Source organism: Microcaecilia unicolor, chromosome 6, assembly GCF_901765095.1.
Source record: "Microcaecilia unicolor chromosome 6, aMicUni1.1, whole genome shotgun sequence".
NCBI classification, from domain to species: domain Eukaryota; kingdom Metazoa; phylum Chordata; class Amphibia; order Gymnophiona; family Siphonopidae; genus Microcaecilia; species Microcaecilia unicolor.
This window is the reverse complement of record NC_044036.1, coordinates 195,918,125-195,937,146: the sequence shown is the minus strand read 5'-3', so window position 1 is coordinate 195,937,146 and position 19,022 is coordinate 195,918,125. Positions and strand designations below refer to the sequence as shown.

At 44.7% G+C, this 19,022-nt stretch overlaps 1 protein-coding gene across 1 annotated transcript in view; it reads left to right on the top strand.

Moving 5' to 3' along the window:
• DOCK3 (dedicator of cytokinesis 3) overlaps positions 1 to 19,022 on the top strand; it is an 873,576-nt gene that overhangs the window by 365,408 nt on the left and 489,146 nt on the right. The window contains exon 23 of the mRNA XM_030206787.1: positions 13,140 to 13,310. Within this exon, the coding sequence (XP_030062647.1) occupies positions 13,140 to 13,310 (171 nt within the window). The remainder of the gene's footprint in view (positions 1 to 13,139; positions 13,311 to 19,022) is intronic.

Here is a 19,022-nt window from a genome sequence, read left to right as displayed (position 1 = left end):
CAGGGACCAGGACTAGAACAAGCTGGAAACAGCAGTACTCCTAAATCCTAAACTGACATAAGTGCTCCCAAGCCCTAACCAACAGAAGAACTCCAAACAGAAACCAACAAAAGTGTTCCTAACAATAAACCAACGAAAGGACTTCCTAAGCCCTATACTAACAGAAGTGCTACCAATAGCACCACTAGGAAAAGCTGGGGAGCCACAGGGAAAGAGCAGGGAACCTAAACACACAAACTAGCACAGATGCTCCTAAGCACCAAGCACAACAGCTCTATTACCCTAAACTAACTACGGTGCTCCTAAGCACCAAACTACCAGCAGAGCTCCTAGCACTAAAGGAAGACAGGGGAGCCAAAAGGGAAAAAAAACAGGGAAGCTAAACACAGAAGACAGCAGTGCTTCCAAAGCACTAAACACAACAGAGCTTCCAAAGCCCCAAACCCAGAAGTGCTTCTAAAGCATCAAACACAGAGGTGCTACTAAAGCACCAATCACAGAAGTGCTTCCAAAGCACCAAAGGGAAAGCAGGGGAGCCACAAGGGAAAAGCAGGGAAGCTAACACAGATCAAAAGTGCACACTGCACTACCACTAACCTGGACCTAAAGCAAACGACTAAGCAAACGTTGCAAAGTCCCTGAAGGGAAGAACACCACTTCCTTATCAAGGCCCTGCCTGATGATGTCACCACTACCAGACACAGGCAGGCAGCATACTGAAACAGAGCTAGAGCTAACTCAGGCTAAACCCCCACAGCTGCAGTATAGCAGAGCAATTAGAGCCATGCTGGAAGCAACCAGCACACAGAGGCAGCTAGCTCAGGTAACACACACAGCTGCAGTATAGTAAAGCAATTAGACTCATGCTGGGAGCAGCCAGCCCACAGACACAGAGCCAGCTCTAGCAACACAGAAAGAAGAAAAGAAGCCAGCACAGAAGCTGACCACCAGAATAAGGTAAGTCTGGGAGAGGTCACAGCCACAATCGTAACACTTTTCCCCCTCCCTGGGTGTGTCTGGGTTCCGGTTCGGCCGTGAGGTCCGTACGAGTGGCTCTGAGTGTCTGGGTTCCGGTTCGGCCGCGAGGCCCGCTTGTATGCCTGAGGTGCTGGTGGGAGGGGTAGGCTAGGGGTTGGGTAGTTGGGGGGCGTGCAGTGGTGGATCGGTCTCCCCCCGGCCTTGGTCTGCGATCTGCGAGCCTCGCCCGGGGCTCAAGGGCTCAGGACCAACCTAACGGATTACAAATGGCTGATTAGCCCAGGGCCAAGATGCTCGAGGTCCTGGACTATAGTATAGTCACAGCCTCCTAAGGCTGTGACAGCTCCGCTTCATGAGGTACTCAAGGCAGTACTCGTTAGGAACTGGGCGTCCGCTCTATCGGTCCCTGTTGTCTCCAAGAAGATCGACACCCGTATTCTCGTATAGATTCTCGTGCCCCTTCTTCCTCCCGCTCCCCTTTTGTATAGGTTGGCAAAATGATGCTGGAAGGGCTTCACGATCTCTTCTAGTCTAGTTGTTGTCACCCCTGGGCTTTTGCATATTGCTGCAATAAAATGTGTTTTCCGTGTACGTTTCACTAAACGCGCTAGCATCCCTCCTGCTTTATCCCTAGACTTATGTAACTTATACTTCCTGTATAATAGAGATCGAGTTGTTCTTTCGTTTAGTAAGCTATTCAGCGCCACTCTCGTCGATGTGAGGAGCTCATATTGCGTCTGCATTGGACATCTAACATATCTTCTCTTTGCCGCCTTGAGCTTTCGTTCTAATTCCACAATTCCTTGCGCTAGTTGCCTATTGCGCTTGCATATGTATGCTATTATATTCCCCCCATAACACTACCTTGGCTGTCGACCAAAATAGTGCCGGGTCATCTAGGTGCTCTTGATTATGAGCTAGAAACTCCTCCCATTTCTTCTGTAAATAATCTTTAAAATCAAGGGAGGAAAATATATATGCTGGGAACCTCCACCCCGGTGCCTGTCTGAAATATGCCGTTGTCTCTACATCTACCCAGATGAGGGAATGATCTGAGATCTCCTCCGGGCCGATTGTGGCATCTGTCACCAACTGAAACATACCTTGGGATGTGAAAATGTAATCTAAACGTGACTGTTTGTGGTGCGCTGTAGAGGTATGTGTGTAATCTCTCTCCTCTCCATGTAAAATTCTCCACGGGTGTACCAGTCCTGCTTTCTGTCAAAATGATTCAAGGAGAGACACAGCTGGTTCAGAGCTCATTTGTGACTGCCTTGACCTGTCAAGTTAGGGTTCATATCTCCTGCCAATACTAATGGGAGAGCCGGGTGCTTCTGACAATGGGCCAACAACTGAGCATAAAATCTTTTGTCAGGAATGTTAGGGCCATAAACAGATACAAGAAGAATTTCTCTCCCCTGGAGATTCAGCTGTATCCCTACATATCTCCCATCTCCATCTTTAAACACCATCTTAGCCTTACACATCAGTGCCTTATGGATCAAGATTGCTACCTCTCCCCGCCTGCCTGTGGCCGGAGGGTAGAACACCTCCACCACCCAGTGACGCCTTAATTTCTCGTGTTCCTCCTGGGAGAGCCTTGTCTCTTGCAGACAGGCAATTCCAGCCCCATGGCGTTTTAGGGCCGATAGAATGTTTGTTCTCTTAATTGGGGAGGTTATACCACACATATTTCAAGAGACCAGGCACACCTTACCAAACTGAGAACTAATCTATGATCCACATCTTTCTTTAAACTGTTCTCCTTAAGATCTTCTCCAGGGCTCCCAGCCTCACCCCAGAGAAACCTCGTCATACATGTAGCCCACCCAGCTTTCCAGTGCACACTCACTACCCCTTTATCCTCTGCTTTGTGATGAATCTGTACGTCTGTGAATTGCCTTCTGCTCTCCCCCTCTCTCCCTCCCCCCCCCAACAACCCCTCCCCTCCCATCTAAACTCCCATAAAACTTCTTTCTAACCCCACTATCCTAAACATCCTCCCCTCGTAAAGAATTGAGAGCCCCTACCATGCACGAGGCCCCCCACCCCCTCTTCGTTATACATTGCAATGAAAAAACCTCACCTCTTTCTATATATAGCTAAAGCAGCCACATTACCACTATTCAGCTTGTGTTTTCTTCTGCATCAGTGAAGCATATATCACTCTCCCGACTGTCCTTCACTCTGCCCTTTCAACTGGCTCTCCAGTCCAGTTATATATTCTTTTGCAGAGGGTTCCACATCAAATGATCTCCACTGTCCCTCATGGCGAATTTTCAGCACAGGAATAGGAGCATACATTGTAACATAGTAGATGACGACAGAAAAAGACCTGCACGGTCCATCTAGTCTGCCCTAGAAGATAAACTCATATGTTCTACTTCTTGTGTATACCTTACCTTGATTTGTATCTTCAATTTTGTGTTGACACAGCGGGGTAAATTTCTTCCTGTGTTCTTGCAGAGAAACAGAATAATCCTGGAAGATTCTGATGAGTTGTCCGTTGTATCTGGTATCCTCTCGCTTTAAACGGTATCCCGGTAGAATTTCCATATTGTGCAGAGAGTTATGCACTTTCAGGATTACAGCGTGCGGGACCTGGCGGCCATCTTGAACGCGGCCCACACGGTGTAACCTCTCTAGGCACAGCGCCCCTGCGTGACCTGATAGTGCGAATTCTGATATAAGCCATTTTTCCAGCACTGTCGCCAACACCGAGTCTCCAACCAATTCAGGTAACCCAATGATGCTGCGCCTGGCTCTATTTTCTAAATCATCTACTTTATTGTTTAGAGCGTCTACTGTGGATATCAGCTGTTTCACTTTTTGTTGAGCTGGGGTGTTAGCGTCTTCCAGCTCTGACACACTGCGCTCTAGTTCTCCAGTCTGCTGCGTAGTCTCCGATAGCAGGGTCTCAAAACTTGCGATCTGGTCTGATATTTTATCTAGGTGCGGATCCAGTGCTTGCGCCACTGCCACCGTCAGCTGCGAGAGTTGCTCTGCCGTGAAGATTGGTCCGCCATGCGGCGGGGTCAGCTCCGCATTGCCGCCCACCACGCGCGTCTTCTCCTCCCGTTTTGCACCTCTCGAAGGCATGGTTTTAGCCGGCGTTTTGATAATCTTATCCATGAGCGCCTTAACTTTCTGGATCAGACCGCTAAATTTGCTGCAATAATCTTAAAAGAGGTTTTTTGAGCAGGAAAGGGCGTTGGGGCCTCGGAGAGCAGAGACACACGTCTCACCCTCTCAGCGCATCACGTGACCCTCCACAAAGGCATTATAACATCCTCATTTTTGTTTTCCATTCTTTTCCTAATAATACTTAACATTCTATTTGCTTTCTTAGCTGCAGCAGCACACTGAGCAGAAGGTTTCAACGTATCATCAATGACGACACCTAGATCCATTTCTTGGTCCGTGACTCCTAACATGGAACCTTGCATGACGTAGCTATAATTTGTGTTCCTCTTCCCCACATGTATCACTTTGCACTTGCTCACATTAAACGTCACGTGCCATCTAGACGCCCAGTCTCCAAGTCTTGTAAGGTCCTCTTATAATTTTTCACACTCCTCCCACGATTTAACGATTTTGAATAAATTTGTGTCGTCAGCAAATTTAATCACCTCACTAGTTACTCCCATCTTTTGGTCATTTATAAATATATTAAAAAGCAGCGGTCCCAGCACAGAGCCCCGGGGAACCCCATTAACTACCCTTCTTCATTGAGAATACTGACCATTTAACCCTACTCTCTGTTTTCTTTCTTTTAACCAGTTTTTAATCCACAATAGAACACTACCTCCTATCCCATGACTCTCCAATTTCCTCTGGAGTCTTTCATGAGGTACTTTGTCAAACGCCTTCTGAAAATCCAGATACACAATATCAACCAGCTAACCTTTATCCACATGCTTGTTCACCCCTTCAAAGAAATGTAGTAGATTGGTGAGGCAAGATTTCCCTTCACTAAATCCATGTTGACTTTGTCTCATTAATCCATGCTTTTGAATATGCTCTGTAATTTTGTTCTTAATAATAGTCTCTACCATTTTGCCTGGCACTGACATCAGACTCACCAGTCTATAATTTCCCAGATCTCCTCTGGAACCTTTTTTAAAAATTTGCGTTACATTAGCCACCCTCCAATATTCCGGTACCACACTCTATTTTAAGGATAAATTACATATTACTAACAATAGCTCCGCAAGCTCATTTTTCAGTTCTATCAGTACTCTGGGATGAATACCATCCGGTTCAAGAGATTTGCTACTCTTCAGTTTGTAGAACTGCCCCATTACATACTCCAGGTTTACAGAGAATTCATTAAGTTTCTCCGACTCGTCAGCTTCGAATACCATTTCTGGCACCGGTATCCCACCCAAATCTTCCTCGGTGAAGACCAAAGCAAAGAATTTGTTTAATCTCTCCGCTACGGCTTTGTCTTCCTTGATTGCCCCTTTTGCTCCTCGGTCATCTAGCAGTCCAACCGATTCTTTTGCTGGCTTTCTGCTCTTAATATACCTAAAAAAAAATTTTTACTATATGTTTTTTCCTCCAACACAATCTTTTTTTCGAAGTCCCTCTTGGCCTTTCTTATCAGCGCTTTGCATTTGACTTGACATTCCTTATGCTGTTTCTTATTATTTTCAGTCGGTTTCTTCTTCCATATTCTGAAGGATTTTCTTTTAGCTCTAATAGCCGCTCCCCAGTACCTCTCCACTCTTGCCTCCCCCTACGTCCCCTCTCGAGTACTCCGTTCTGTAGATAAATCTCGCTTATCTCTCCCTTTCTCCTCTACTGCTAATTGAAGACTCCATTCCTTTTATCTCGTTGCACCTCACGCCTGGAATAGACTTCCCGAGTCTATATTTCTAGCCCCGTCTTTGGCCGTTTTCAAGTTCAAACTCAAAACCCACCTCTTTACCACTGCATTTGACTCCTAACTCACTTGTCCTGTCCTTTATCCTCATCTCTTTATTCCCTACCCTTAATTGTTCTGTCTGTTTCCCTGTCTTATCTAGATTGTAAGCTCTTTGAGCACGGACTGTCTTTTGTGTGTGGTGTGCAGTGCTGTGTATGCTTTGTAGCGCTATCGAAACGATAAGTAGTAGTAGTAGTAGTAGCTTCTTTCACCTCACTTTTTAACCACGCCGGCTGTCGTTTGGTTTTCCGTCCTCCTTTTTTAATACGCAGAATATATTTGGCCTGGGCTTCCAGGATGGTGTTTTTGAACAGCATCCACACCTGATGTAAATTTTTGACCCTCACAGTCGCTTCTCTAAGTTTTTTTTTCACCGTTCTTCTCATTTTATCATAGTCTCCTTTTTTAAAGTTAAGTGTTAACGTATTTGATTTCCTATGTATACTTACTTGTATTTGTTCATACCGAAATCGGTTAATGCCGATTATGGTACCATGTAACATAGTAACATAGTAGATGACGGCAGAAAAAGACCTGCACGGTCCATCCAGTCTGCCCAACAAGACAAACATATGTGTAAACCTTACCTTGATTTGTACCTGTCTTATTCAGGGCACAGACCGTACAAGTCTGTGCAGCAGTACGTCCCGCCTCCCATCACCGGCTCTGGCACAGACCGTACAAGTCTGTGCAGCAGTACTTCCCGCCTCCCAACCACCAGTCCCGCCTCCCATCACCAGCTCTGGCACAGACCGTATAAGTCTGCCCTCCACTATCCTCGCCTCCCAACCACCAACCCCTCTGCCCCCCACCTGCCACCCAATTTCGGCTAAGCTTCTGAGGATCCATTCCTTCTGCACAGGATTCCTTTATGCATATCCCACGCATGTTTGAATTCCGTTACCGTTTTCATGTCCACCACCTCCCGCGGGAGGGCATTCCAAGCATCCACCACCCTCTCTGTAAAAAAAATACTTCCTGACATCTTTCCTGAGGCTGCCCCCCTTCAACCTCATTTCATATCCTCTTGTTACACCGCCTTCCCATCTCCGGAAAAGATTCATTTGCGGATTAATACCTTTCAAATATTTGAACGTCTGTATATTTGTATATTTGTATTTTTCAAATATTTGTAAGCCACATTGAGCCTGGAAAAAGGTGGGAAAATGAGGGATACAAATGCAACAAATAAATAAATAAAACCAATATCAAATCCGATCATATTATGATCACTGTTATCAAGCAGCCCCAGCACCATTACCTCCCGCACCAGATCATGCGCTCCACTAAGGACTAGGTCTAGAATTTTTCCTTCACTCATCGGTTCCTGTACCAGCTGCTCCATAAAGCTCTCCTTGATTTCATCAAGGAATTTTACCTCCCTTGCGTGCCCTGATGTTACATTTACTCAATCAATACCGGGATAATAGTACCCATTATTATTGTGTTGCCCAGTTTGTTTGCGTCCCTAATTTTCTTTGACATTTCTGCATCCGTCTGTTCATCCTGGCCAGGCGGACGGTAGTACACTCCTATCACTATCCTTTTCCCCTTTATACATGGAATTTCAATCCACAGTGATTCCAAGAAGTGTTTTGTTTCCTGCAGAATTTTCAATCTATTTGATTCAAGGCTCTCGTTAATATACAATGCTACCCCTCCACCAATTCGATCCACCCTTTCACTACGATATAATTTGTACCCCGGTATGACAGTGTCCCACTGGTTATCCTCCTTCCACCAGGTCTCAGAGATGCCTATTATGAGGAAATGACGTCAGCGGCACAAATGGCGGCTTGAGACGGGAGCTCCTAAGCAGCAACACGAAGCAATAAAAAAAAGCGTGAATAACAACACACAGAATAGCGAACCCCAGGAATAAGTGGTGCGAGAGTGGGGCGCAGGCGATGATGGCATCTGGGAGCACCAAAACGACCAATTTGCAGGCATATGCGTTCAAGCGCAAGGAGGCGAAGGCGGCCCAACCACAGGAAGAAAATGGCGCACGCCTAGCGGAGCGCAGCAATCGAGCCAAGAGGTAGCAGATATATTAGGAGACGTGATGGAGAACTTACCCCAGCAGGAAATCTGGGCAAAGCTTTGCACCTGGTTCCAGAAGAGCCGCACGAACCTGAAAGATCTGAAAGAGGTGCGTCAAGATATAGCCTCCCTAGGTGCGGAGCTTAGAGGAGAAATGGTGGAGCTAGGCACCCGAGTAGTGGAGGTGGAGTTGGGCCTGGAGGAAAATGTGGAGGCATTGCAGGCATTGGAACAGCGAATGCGGGGAGACAGAGAGGATACTCAATACCTGCTGGACAAAGTGGAGGACCTCAAGAATAGAAGTAGACTTCTCAGAAAGAAAGTTCAGTGGGACCTTTCCTCTTTATATAGTTTTGAATCTAAGGGGCCTTTTTTAAACAGGCTCTTTGAAGCTGACTCAGCAACCTATGCATGTATTCTACTTCCCCACACCTTAATTAACACTTAATTGAGGTCGCTGGATGAGCTACCTCTCCAGCAGCCAAGGAACAGAAAATAACTGCTTTTTAGAACAAGAGTTTTTGGCTGTTTAGTTTCTACCTCTAGAAAAGGTTTCAATTTAAAACTATTGGGAAAATGCCTATTTCTAGGGGGCACTGCAGTGGACTTCAAAAAAAGCTCCATTACCTTGTGTGCTGAGCCCCACAAACCCCCTCCCCCCAAATCCCACTCCCCACAACTGTACACCACTACCATAGCCCTTAGGGATAAAGGAGGGCACCTACATGTGGGTACAGTGGGTTTGTGGTGGGTTTTGGAGAGCTCACATTTACCACCACAAGTTTAACAGGTTGGGGGGGGGGGGTGAGCCTGGGTAGGGCCTGGATCCGCCTGCTGACGTGCACTGCAGTACCCACTAAAACTGCTTCAGGGACCTGCATACTGCTGTCATGGAGCTGGGTATGATATTTGAGGCTGGCATAGAGGCTGGAAAAAATATTTTAACATTTCTTTTTAGAGTGGGAGGGGGTTAGTGACTACTGGGGGAGTAGGGGGAGGTCATCCCTGATTCCCTCCTGTGGTCATCTGGTCATTTAGGGTACATTTTTGTAGCTTGGTCGTAAAAAAAAAAAGGACCAAGTAAAGTCGGCCAAATGTTCATCAGGGACACCCTTCTTTTTTCCATTGTCGGCCGAGGACGCCCATGTGTTAAGCACGCCCCAGTCCTGCCTTCGCTACACTTTTGACGCCCCTGGGAACTTTGGTCATCCCCGCGACGGAAAGCAGTTGAGGGTGCCCAAAATCGGCTTTCGATTATGCCGATTTGGGCGACACTGGGAGAAGGACGCCCATCTCCCGACTTGTGTCAAAAGATGGGTGCCCTTCTCTTTCAAAAATAAGCCCATATGGCAACTAGTTAATGATGCTTGCTTTTTTCTCTCTCTCTCTTTTTATTCCCCCTTAATACTAAACTGGATCCTGCAGTGCCTGCTAGATTCTTTCTGTTAATGCTGCGATACAAAGTTTTTAAAACTAAGTGGAAAAGACTATGGAGATTAGTTGATAAAATTTGCTTTTTATATTTTTATTTTGCCTAACCCTAACCTACAATTCCTCCTTTAAACCCCAATCTTTAAGTTCCCAAAGCACAAAGCAAAATAGCGTTCACTTACCAGAGAAATGACCTCTTCTCTTGGAACTTCTCAGAAAGAAAGTTCAGTGGGACCTTTCCTCTTTATATAATTTTGAATCTAAGGGGCCTTTTTTAAACAGGCTCTTTGAAGCTGACTCAGCAACCTATGCAAGTATTCTACTTCCCCACACCTTAATTAACATTTAATTGAGGTTGCTGGATGAGCTACCTCTCCAGCAGCCAAGGGACAGAAAATAACTGCCTTTTAGAACAAGAGTTTTTGATTGTTTAGTTTCTACCTCTAGAAAAGGTTTCAGTTTAAAACTATTGGAAAAATGCCTATTTCTAGAGAAAATTTCAGTTTAAAACTATAAGAAAAGTCTGGACTGCTCTAAAAGCTTTCAGAGATCGGCTGTCCCATCAAAAAAATTGTAGTTCAAAAGGACAATCAGGTTCCATTGTATTACATCAACAAACAGGGGGGCACCAGATCACACCCTCTGTGTCAGGAAGCTGTCCGGATGTGGCATTGGGCTCGCCTACATGGCATGTTCCTTTGAGCCACTTATCTGGCGGCACAAACAACACCCTGGCTGACAGACTAAGCAGGATAATGCAATCACACGAGTGCTCTCTCCACTTTGGTGTGGCCTCAAGATCTTCCGAGCATGGGGCACCCCCTCGGTGGATCATTTTGCCACTCAGATCAACCACAAGGTCCCTCAGTTCTGTTCCAGTCTTCAGGCCCATGGCAGACTAGCTTCGGATACCTTCCTCTTCAGTTGGGGGACAGGTCTCCTATATGCTTATCCTCCGATACCTCTAGTAGGGAAAACTTTGTTGAAACTCAAGCAAGACAGTGGAATCATGATTCTTATCGAGCCTTACTGGTTGCCCTTCTAAAATTATCCTCTGAAGACCTGTGGAGATTGGAGTATTTTCCGACCCTCATCTCTCAGAATGAGAGGTTGCTTCTACATCCCAACCTCCAGTCTCTGGCTCTAACAGCTTGGATTTTGAGAGCTTAGAATTTGCTTCCTTGGGTCTTTCGGAGGGTGTCTCCTGAGTCTTGCTGGCTTCCAGGAAAGATTCCACTAAGAGATGTTACTCTTTTAAATGGAGGAGGTTTTCCATCTAGTATGAGAGCAGGGCCCAGATCCTCTTACTTATCCTACACAGACCCTGCTTGAGTACCTTCTACACTTATCAAGACCAGCTCTGTAAGGGTTTTGAGCCACTGAATTCCTGCCATCTGAAGTACTTGACCTGGAAGGTCATTTTCTTGGTGGCTGTTACTTTAGCTCGTAGGGTCAGTGAGCTTCAGGCCTTTGTAGTGGATGCTCGTTATACTAAGTTTCACCACAACAGAGTAGGCCTTCGCACGCACCCTATGTTCCTGCCGAAGTTGGTGTTGGAGTTCCATCTGCACCAGTCGATTTGTCTTGCCAACATTCTTTCCCCAACCTCATGCCCATCCTGGGGAAAGCAGCTTGCATACCTTGGACTGCAACAGAGCATTGGCCTACTACATGGAGCGGACAAGGCCTCACATACAGTCTGTTCAGCTTTTTGTTTCTTTCGATTCCAACAGGATGGGGGTCGCCATCGGGAAATGCACCATCTCAATTTACATAGAGAGGCATAATCAAACACGAATGCCCATCTCCATGGGCAACTATCTCCGAGGACGGGTCCGCTAAGGGGCGGGACAGACCGTATTTTCGAAAAAGATGGGCGTCCATCTTTTGTTTCGATAATACGGTTGGTGCCGGGCAAATGCATCGGATTTGGGTGGATTTGAGCTGGGCGATATCGGTTTTCAGCGATAATGGAAACCGAAGCCGCCCAGCTCAAAAACGAACAACTCCAAGGCATTTGGTCGTGGGAGGGGCCAGGATTCGTAGTGCACTGGTCCCCCTCACATGCCAGGACACCAACCGGGCACCCTAGGAGGCACTTGTAAAAAGTAAAATAAAAAATTAAAATACCTCCCAACTCCATAGCTCCCTTACTGAGCCCCCCAAATCCCCCCCCAAAACCTACTCCCCAGAACTCTACATCATTACCATAGCACTTATGGGTGAAGGGGGGCTCCTAGATGTGGGTACAGTGAGTTTTGGGGGCAGTTTGGAGGGCTCCCATTTACCAGCACAAGTGTAACAGGTAAGGGGGGGGGATGGGCCTGGGTCCACCTGCCTGAAGTCCACTGCACCCACTAACAACTGCTCCAGGGACCTGCATACTGCTGTGATGGAGCTGGGTATGACATTTGAGGCTGGCATACAGGCTGGAAAAAAAAACTTTTTAAAGTTCTTTTTTTTTGGTGGAAGAGGGTTAATGACCACTGGGGGAGTCAGGGGAGGTCATCCCCGATTCCCTCTGGTGGTCATCTGGGCAGTTGAGTCACTTTTTGGGGACTTGTTCGTGAAAAAAAAAGGGTAAAAAAAAGCGGCCCAAATTCTCGCTACTGCCGCCCTTCTTTTTTCCATTATCGGCCGAGCGCGCCCATCTCTCCTCGGCCGATAAACATGCCCCAGTCCCGCCTTCACCACACCTCCGACGCACCCCCATCAACTTTGTTCGTTCCCTCGACAGACTGCAGTTGGAGGCACCCAAAATCGGCTTTTGATTATACCGATTTGGGCGCCCATGAGAGAAAGGCGCCCATCTCCCGATTTGGGTCGAAATATAGGCGTCTTTCTCTTTCAAAAATAAGCTGGATAGTAACATAGTAAATGACAGCAGATAAAGACCTGAACGGTCCATCCAGTCTGCCCAACAAGATAAACTCATTTTACATGGTATGTAATACTTTATATGTATATCCGAGTTTGATTTGTCCCTGCCTTTCTCAGGGCACAGACCGTAGAAGTCCGCCCTGCACCGGTTTTATTCTCCAAATACCGACGTTGCCACCCAATGTCCGCTAAGATTCCATAGATCCATTCCTTCTAAACAGGATTCCTTTGTGTTATCCCACGCATCTTTGAATTCCATTACCGTTTTCATCTCCACCACCTCCCGCAGGAGGGCATTTCACATATCCACCACCCTCTCTGTGAAAAAATACTGACATTACTCCTGAGTCTGCCCCCCTTCAACCTCAATTCATGTCCTCCAGTTCTACCACCTTCCCATCTCCAAAAAAGATGTGTATGCTGATTAATACCTTTCAAATATTTGAACGTCTGTATCATGTCACTCCTGTTTCTCCTTTCCTCCACATGACTGAATAGGTATGGATGGGCAGATTTCTACGGTCTGTGCCCTGAAAATGGCCAGGACAAATCAAACTTGGGTATAAAGTGTCACATACCATGTAAAATGAGTTTATCTTACTGGGCAGACTGGATGGACCGTACAGGTCTTTTTCTGCTTTCATTTACTAGTTTACTAGGTGGTGTCATATCTGTAAATGTTGAGGAAAAATACTGATTAAGACAAGATTTTGTTGATAATGTTGCAAATTCGTACTACTGTTGCTGATATTTTGAATTTTCTAAGTAATATACATTGTGCACGCCCATATCTATATGCTCTATATACATACATATTTAACATTTCACAGCTTTTCTTCTTTTTTGTTCTCCACTGCTGTTATCCATCCACTTCTTCTTCAAGGCTCTTGAGTACCTGTTCAAGTTTATCATCCAATCCCGCATCCTGTACTCGAGAGCTACCTGTGGAATGGAGGAGGAGAGTTTCCGTTGTAGCATCCAGGAGCTTTTCCAGAGCATCCGCTTTGTACTGAGCTTGGACAGTAGGAGCTCAGATACACTCATCTTTACTCAGGTTAGCAAGATTTCTTGGATAGCCACAAAGCTATGAAATCATGCCCACACCGGGCAGTAGATGTACTTAAATGTGTGTTTTCCTGCTTTGTAGCGTTAATACTGAGAGACTTGAATTGACTATGGCAGTCTTTTACAAAGCTGTGCTAGCATTTTTAGCTTGTGGTAAATGCTGAAATGCCCATAATATTTCTATGGGCGTCTCGGTTTTTACTGCTAGCAAATTTTTACCGCGAGCTAAAAATGCTAGTGAGGTTTTGTAAAAGGCCTCCTATGAGAGCTAAATAATTTCTAGTTGTCTAAACTCTTGTTCTACATACAGAACAGCAAAGGCCAGGAAAAAGCAAATGTAGAAATGTATTTTCTGAAACCTGCATTTACTGATGAGCAACAGTTTTGACACAGCCTGTCCTATAGAGTACAATGTAACGTTCTCATAAACAATTACAAGATCATCAGTTATCTTCCAAAACATAAGAAGAGAGTTAAAAAGGAAGGAAAAAGCCTCAAGGAGCTTCCAGGTGCTAGGAACTTTTGTGAGTTTAAGCCATTACACCATGGCTGGAACCTTTCATCATCGGCACAAAAAAACTTCCTCATTAATTAACCCACTTATTTAATACTGTATATTTTCATTTCAATAAACAGTGGAAAATCAAAACAGTTCAACTTAGCTTATTTATCTGCTTGATAAATAGAACTCAATGTCATAGAGCCATATTCAGGGTACGTCTTTCACAAACCAAAAATCACCAAAACAGGCAAGATAGGGTATCCTGATAGTGAGATTGCAAAAGAGACCGTAGTAGATCAGGTGTCCTTAAATAAAAATAAATATCAGACAAAAGATTGCAAATTAATACTGTCAAGTACTGAGCATGATGTAAATAGGATCAACAAACATAGTTTGAAATGTCTATATGCGAATGCCAGGAGCCTAAGAAATAATTTGGGAGAGTTAGAATATATTGCACTAAATGAAAAATTAGATATAATAGGCATCTCTGAGACCTGGTGAAAGGAGGATAACCAGTGTGACACTGTCATACCGGGGTACAAATTAAATCGTAGTGATAGGGTGGATCAAATTGGTGGAGGGGTAGCATTGTATATTAAGGAAAGCCTTGAATCAAATAAATTGAAAATTCTGCAGCAAAAAAAAAACATCTTGAAATCCCTATGGATTGAAATTCCATATGTAAAGGGGAAAAGGATAGTGATAGGAGTGTACTACCGTCCGCCTGGCCAAGATGAACAGACGGATGCAGAAATGTTGGGAAATGAGGGACGCAAACAAACTGGGCAACACAATAATAATGGGTGATTTCAATTACCACGATATTGACTGTGTAAATGTAACATCAGGGCACGCTAGGGAGGTAAAATTCCTTGACAAAATCATGGACGGCTTTATGGAGCAGCTGGAACAGGAGCTGATGAGCGAAGGAAAAATTCTAGACCTAGTCCTTAGTGGAGCACATGAACTGGTGCAGGAGGTAATGGTGCTGGGGCCGCTTGATAACAGTGATCATGGGACAACCATGAGGCCAGGTCCCTCAGGGACAGCAGACACTTCCTTGCTGGGTGCTGGGCCCAGCAGCAGATCAACCATGTGGTCAGTCAGGTAGCCAGATTTCCAGGGTGCAGCAGAGGCAGCAGGATGGACTGATGACTGTGATGACAGAGGGAGCCCCACGGGGGAAGACTCTGACACACTTTCTGCTCCTACAAAGCCTTGGCCATCATCAGAAGCTCGGGGAGAGGTGGTCCCAAAGAAGACGGGTGAGGGGAGGATGAGGTAGGGCTATGAACCACCTAATTGCCGTGCTGAGGAGAGGGGGAGAGTATTCTTATTATTTTTATTTATTGCATTTGTATCCCACATTCCCCACCTATTTGCAGGCTCAATGTGGCTTACATAGTTTTGTAATATTGTCATTACAGGATAACAGACATATTTAGTTTTGTGCAGAGATTAAGTAAGGGAAGAAAGAAGAAGGGAGGGAGTGATTAGGGTGAGTATCGAAGTGGGCTTTCTTATCTGATTGGGTTGGTGAGGTGGATTAGTGTGGCTAAAGGTTCTCATTGTAGGCCTTGTTGAAGAGAAATGTCTTCAGAGATTTGCGGAAGATAGTTGTTTCGTCGATTACTCTTAGGTCTGTGGGCAATGCATTCCATAATTGCGTGCCTATGTATGAGAAGGTGATGGCATGCATCAGCTTGTATTTTAGTCCTTTACAACTGGGGAAGTGTAGGTTGAGGAATTTGCGGGATGATCTTGTGGCATTTCTTGGAGGTAGGTCCACAAGGTTTAGCATGTAGATTGGGGCGTCTGCGTGAATGATTTTGTATACAATCGTGCAGATCTTGAAAGTAATGCGTTCCCTCATTGGGAGCCAGTGGAGTTTCTCTCTTAAGGGGTTTGCACTTTCATATTTAGTTTTTCCAAATATGAGTCAAGCAGCAGTATTCTGGGCAGTTTGGAGTTTTTTGATAGTCTGTTCTTTGCAGCCCGCATATAGTGTGTTGCAGTAGTCCAGATGACTTATTATCAGTGATTGTACTAGGGTATGGAAGATGTATCTCGGGAAGAAAGGTTTTACTCTTTTAAGTTTCCACATGGAATAGAACATCTTTTTCGTTGTGTTTTTCACGTGATCATCGAGAGTGAGGTTTCGATCAATGGTGACTCCAAGAATTTTCAAGTTTTGTGAGACAGGAAGAGAACAGTATGGTGTGATTATGGTGGAGAAGTTTGTGTTATGTTGTGAGGTGAGTACAAGTCATTGTGTTTTTTCTGCGTTAAGTTTTAGTTGGAATGCATCTGCCCAGGTGTGCATTATTTGGAGGCTTTGGTTGATCTCATTGGTGATTTCATTTAGATCATGTTTGAACGGAATGTAAATTGTGACGTCATCTGTAGGGATTGAGGTTTTGATTGGCTAGCAGTTTGGCTAAAGGTATCATCATCAGGTTGAATAAGGTCGGCGAGAGGGGGGATCCTTGGGGTACTCCGCATTCAGGTGTCCATGGGGTTGATCTGTCCGCATTCGTTGTTACTTGGTATGATCTCGTGGTCAGGAATCCTTTGAACCATTTGAGAACTGTACCTCCTATTCCGAAGTATTCTAGTGTATGTAATAATATTTCATGATTAACCATGTCAAAGGCACTGGACATGTCGAATTGTAGGAGGAGTATGTTGTTACCAGTTGCAATTGCTTGTTTAAATGAGTTCATCGCGGACACTAGAACAGTTTCGGTGCTGTGATTTGACCGAAATCCTGATTGAGATTAGTGTGAGAGTATGTGTGCGTGCAGGGGAAGGGATGACTGTGGGGGGGGGGGGGGGGGGCAGGGATGTGTGCAGGGGGAGGGGTTGTTTGCTGGAATGATGGGGTGGGGGTATGTGTGTGCAAGGGAGGAGGGGTGGTTGTGGTGGGGAGATGTTAGAGGTGCTGTGCATAAATAAATAGTGCACTTACCTTTACTGAAAATTGGTCAGAATGAGTGAGTCTTTTTTGGCACGGACCCCCAGCTGGTGTGCTCCTTGTTCAGCTTTGTGGGCTGGGGGTGGGCACCTCATCCTATGGGTCTGTCGGTTGTTGCAGTGGTTCATGTCCCTCCTTTGCCAGGGCCTGGCTTCTTTGAGGAGGCAGGTTGTGCAGCAGGCCATGAAAATTTTGGCAACCTTTTCAGGGCCGTAGACAAGCTACCTTCCAGAACGGTCCAGACATCTGAAGTGAGTCTTGCCTCTTCTTGTGCTCTTCCTTTGTTTCATTTTGGGGGCAGGACTATAGAAGTCATGGTCCATGTTCACTGGGGGGGGGAGGGGGTTGTATCCTCTGTCACCTGTGGGGTGAAGCAGAATCACAGACATGGGTGTGTATTGGTTGGTATGGTGACCTTGTGGATGTGGGGTAATAGTTGTGGGTTCTGGGAGCATCTAGAGGAAGGGAGTATATTGAAGGCTAGGGGGGAAGGGGTTTGAGAATCTCGTTCTGCTTACCTAGGAGTCAGCCGCCAATGATTCCCTCCTTAGTCAAACCTGCGGTAGATTCCTGAATGCTGGAAGATTAGAACTATTCAGCCGAATTCGAATTATGAAAAATACCACATACAAATAATGGGCATCGAGCTTTAATAAAAGAAGCAATGTGAAATCGGAGATCGTGCTAATTTCAGTAGGATTTAGCACAGTAGAGTCCCGTATTATTCGTATTTGAAATGAATTTAAATCATTATTCACCAAATACGAATAATGTATTCGGGGCACTATCCAATTGAATATGAATATTCGGCACAGCACTAATTTCAGTGTTCTTATTTTACTGTGAAGCAGTATGTAAAAAAGAATGCAATAACAAGAAATCTGGCGACAGAGATGCCCCAGCCCATACCCTTCCTCCCACGCTTATCTGGCTGAGTGTAGCAGTGTATATCGTGCACTCTCATTAATTCAAAGGTTTGCTAATTAAGGAGGAAAGGCACAAAGGTGTCAATTACATTTACTTGTAATATAAACAAAACCTCAAAGCTCCAAACATCCGCTTACATACAGTGCTTTATAGTACTATCATTGGTTTCACTCTTTTTCAAAAGGAAGAGGGAAAAACTCCTCTACAGGAGAAAAGACTGTTCTAAAAAAAAACAAAAAACCTTCCCGTCTATATATTTAAAATAGCACCTTTGTAACTTTCTCTTTTATAAATTCACAAAAAGTACTGTTTGTATCCTAATCCCTCCTTAAATTTATGCATTCTTTAAATATAAAAACTAGTACTCCATGGGTCGCTCAACTTTCTCCATGTTTCACTGATCCTTGTAGATATTACAAAGTAGAAAAAAATACCCTGTTTCGTGAAAATAAATTTTGCTGCTTCAGGAGGGGAGTCCAGTGCAAGAACTATTGATAGTTTGAGGTTTCATTTATGTTAAAGGTAAATGTAATTGACACCTTTTTGTGCTTTTCCACTTTAATTAACAAACTTTTGAATTAATGAGAGTCTAGTTATCTGGTTTGCTCTTCTGAAGAATAATAACTAGTCAGTGTATATTGTATTCCATATGAACATAGGCGTTTTTTTATGTCCCAGAATTGCTGCTTTACCTATTGTAAGTCCAGACTATAGTCCTCAAACAGCTGTACTTATGTATCTTAGTATTGGAGTGTGCCTGCTTTTCTCTCACAATCAGTCCTTTGAAAAGTATTTTGACTAAAATGGGTCTGGGTTTCCTGCCAGGATGTACGATTTGCCAGAGGGACTCTGTGGACACATTCCACTATCAGATCAGGTTGCAACTTTGGAGAAGAAAATATCTGTTAGAATATATAGTTCCATGAAAGCTGTTGAATCATGTTTTTCCAGCCCTTCCGGTGTGCCCACTATTCTAATATTATTGTGTTGTCATCTATTTTCTAAATCAATGATCATAGCAGCCTCTAAATTTCTGAATAGTGTGAATTAGATTAATTTTTTAAATGCACCTGTTCTTCCTCAGTCTCTGAAATTGTTTCTTCTACCTAATTAACCCGGTCCAGAGCGCATTCCACTAAGTTCTTATTGGATCTGTGTTCATTTTTCGTACAGTGATATATTCACAGCCTTTTTAGTTACCAGAATCATTTCTGGCTCTATGTCTACCATCTTTGCTGAGTGTCCGTTAGGTGGTATTTTCTCCAGTACTGGATCACCCTTTTCGGGCATATTGA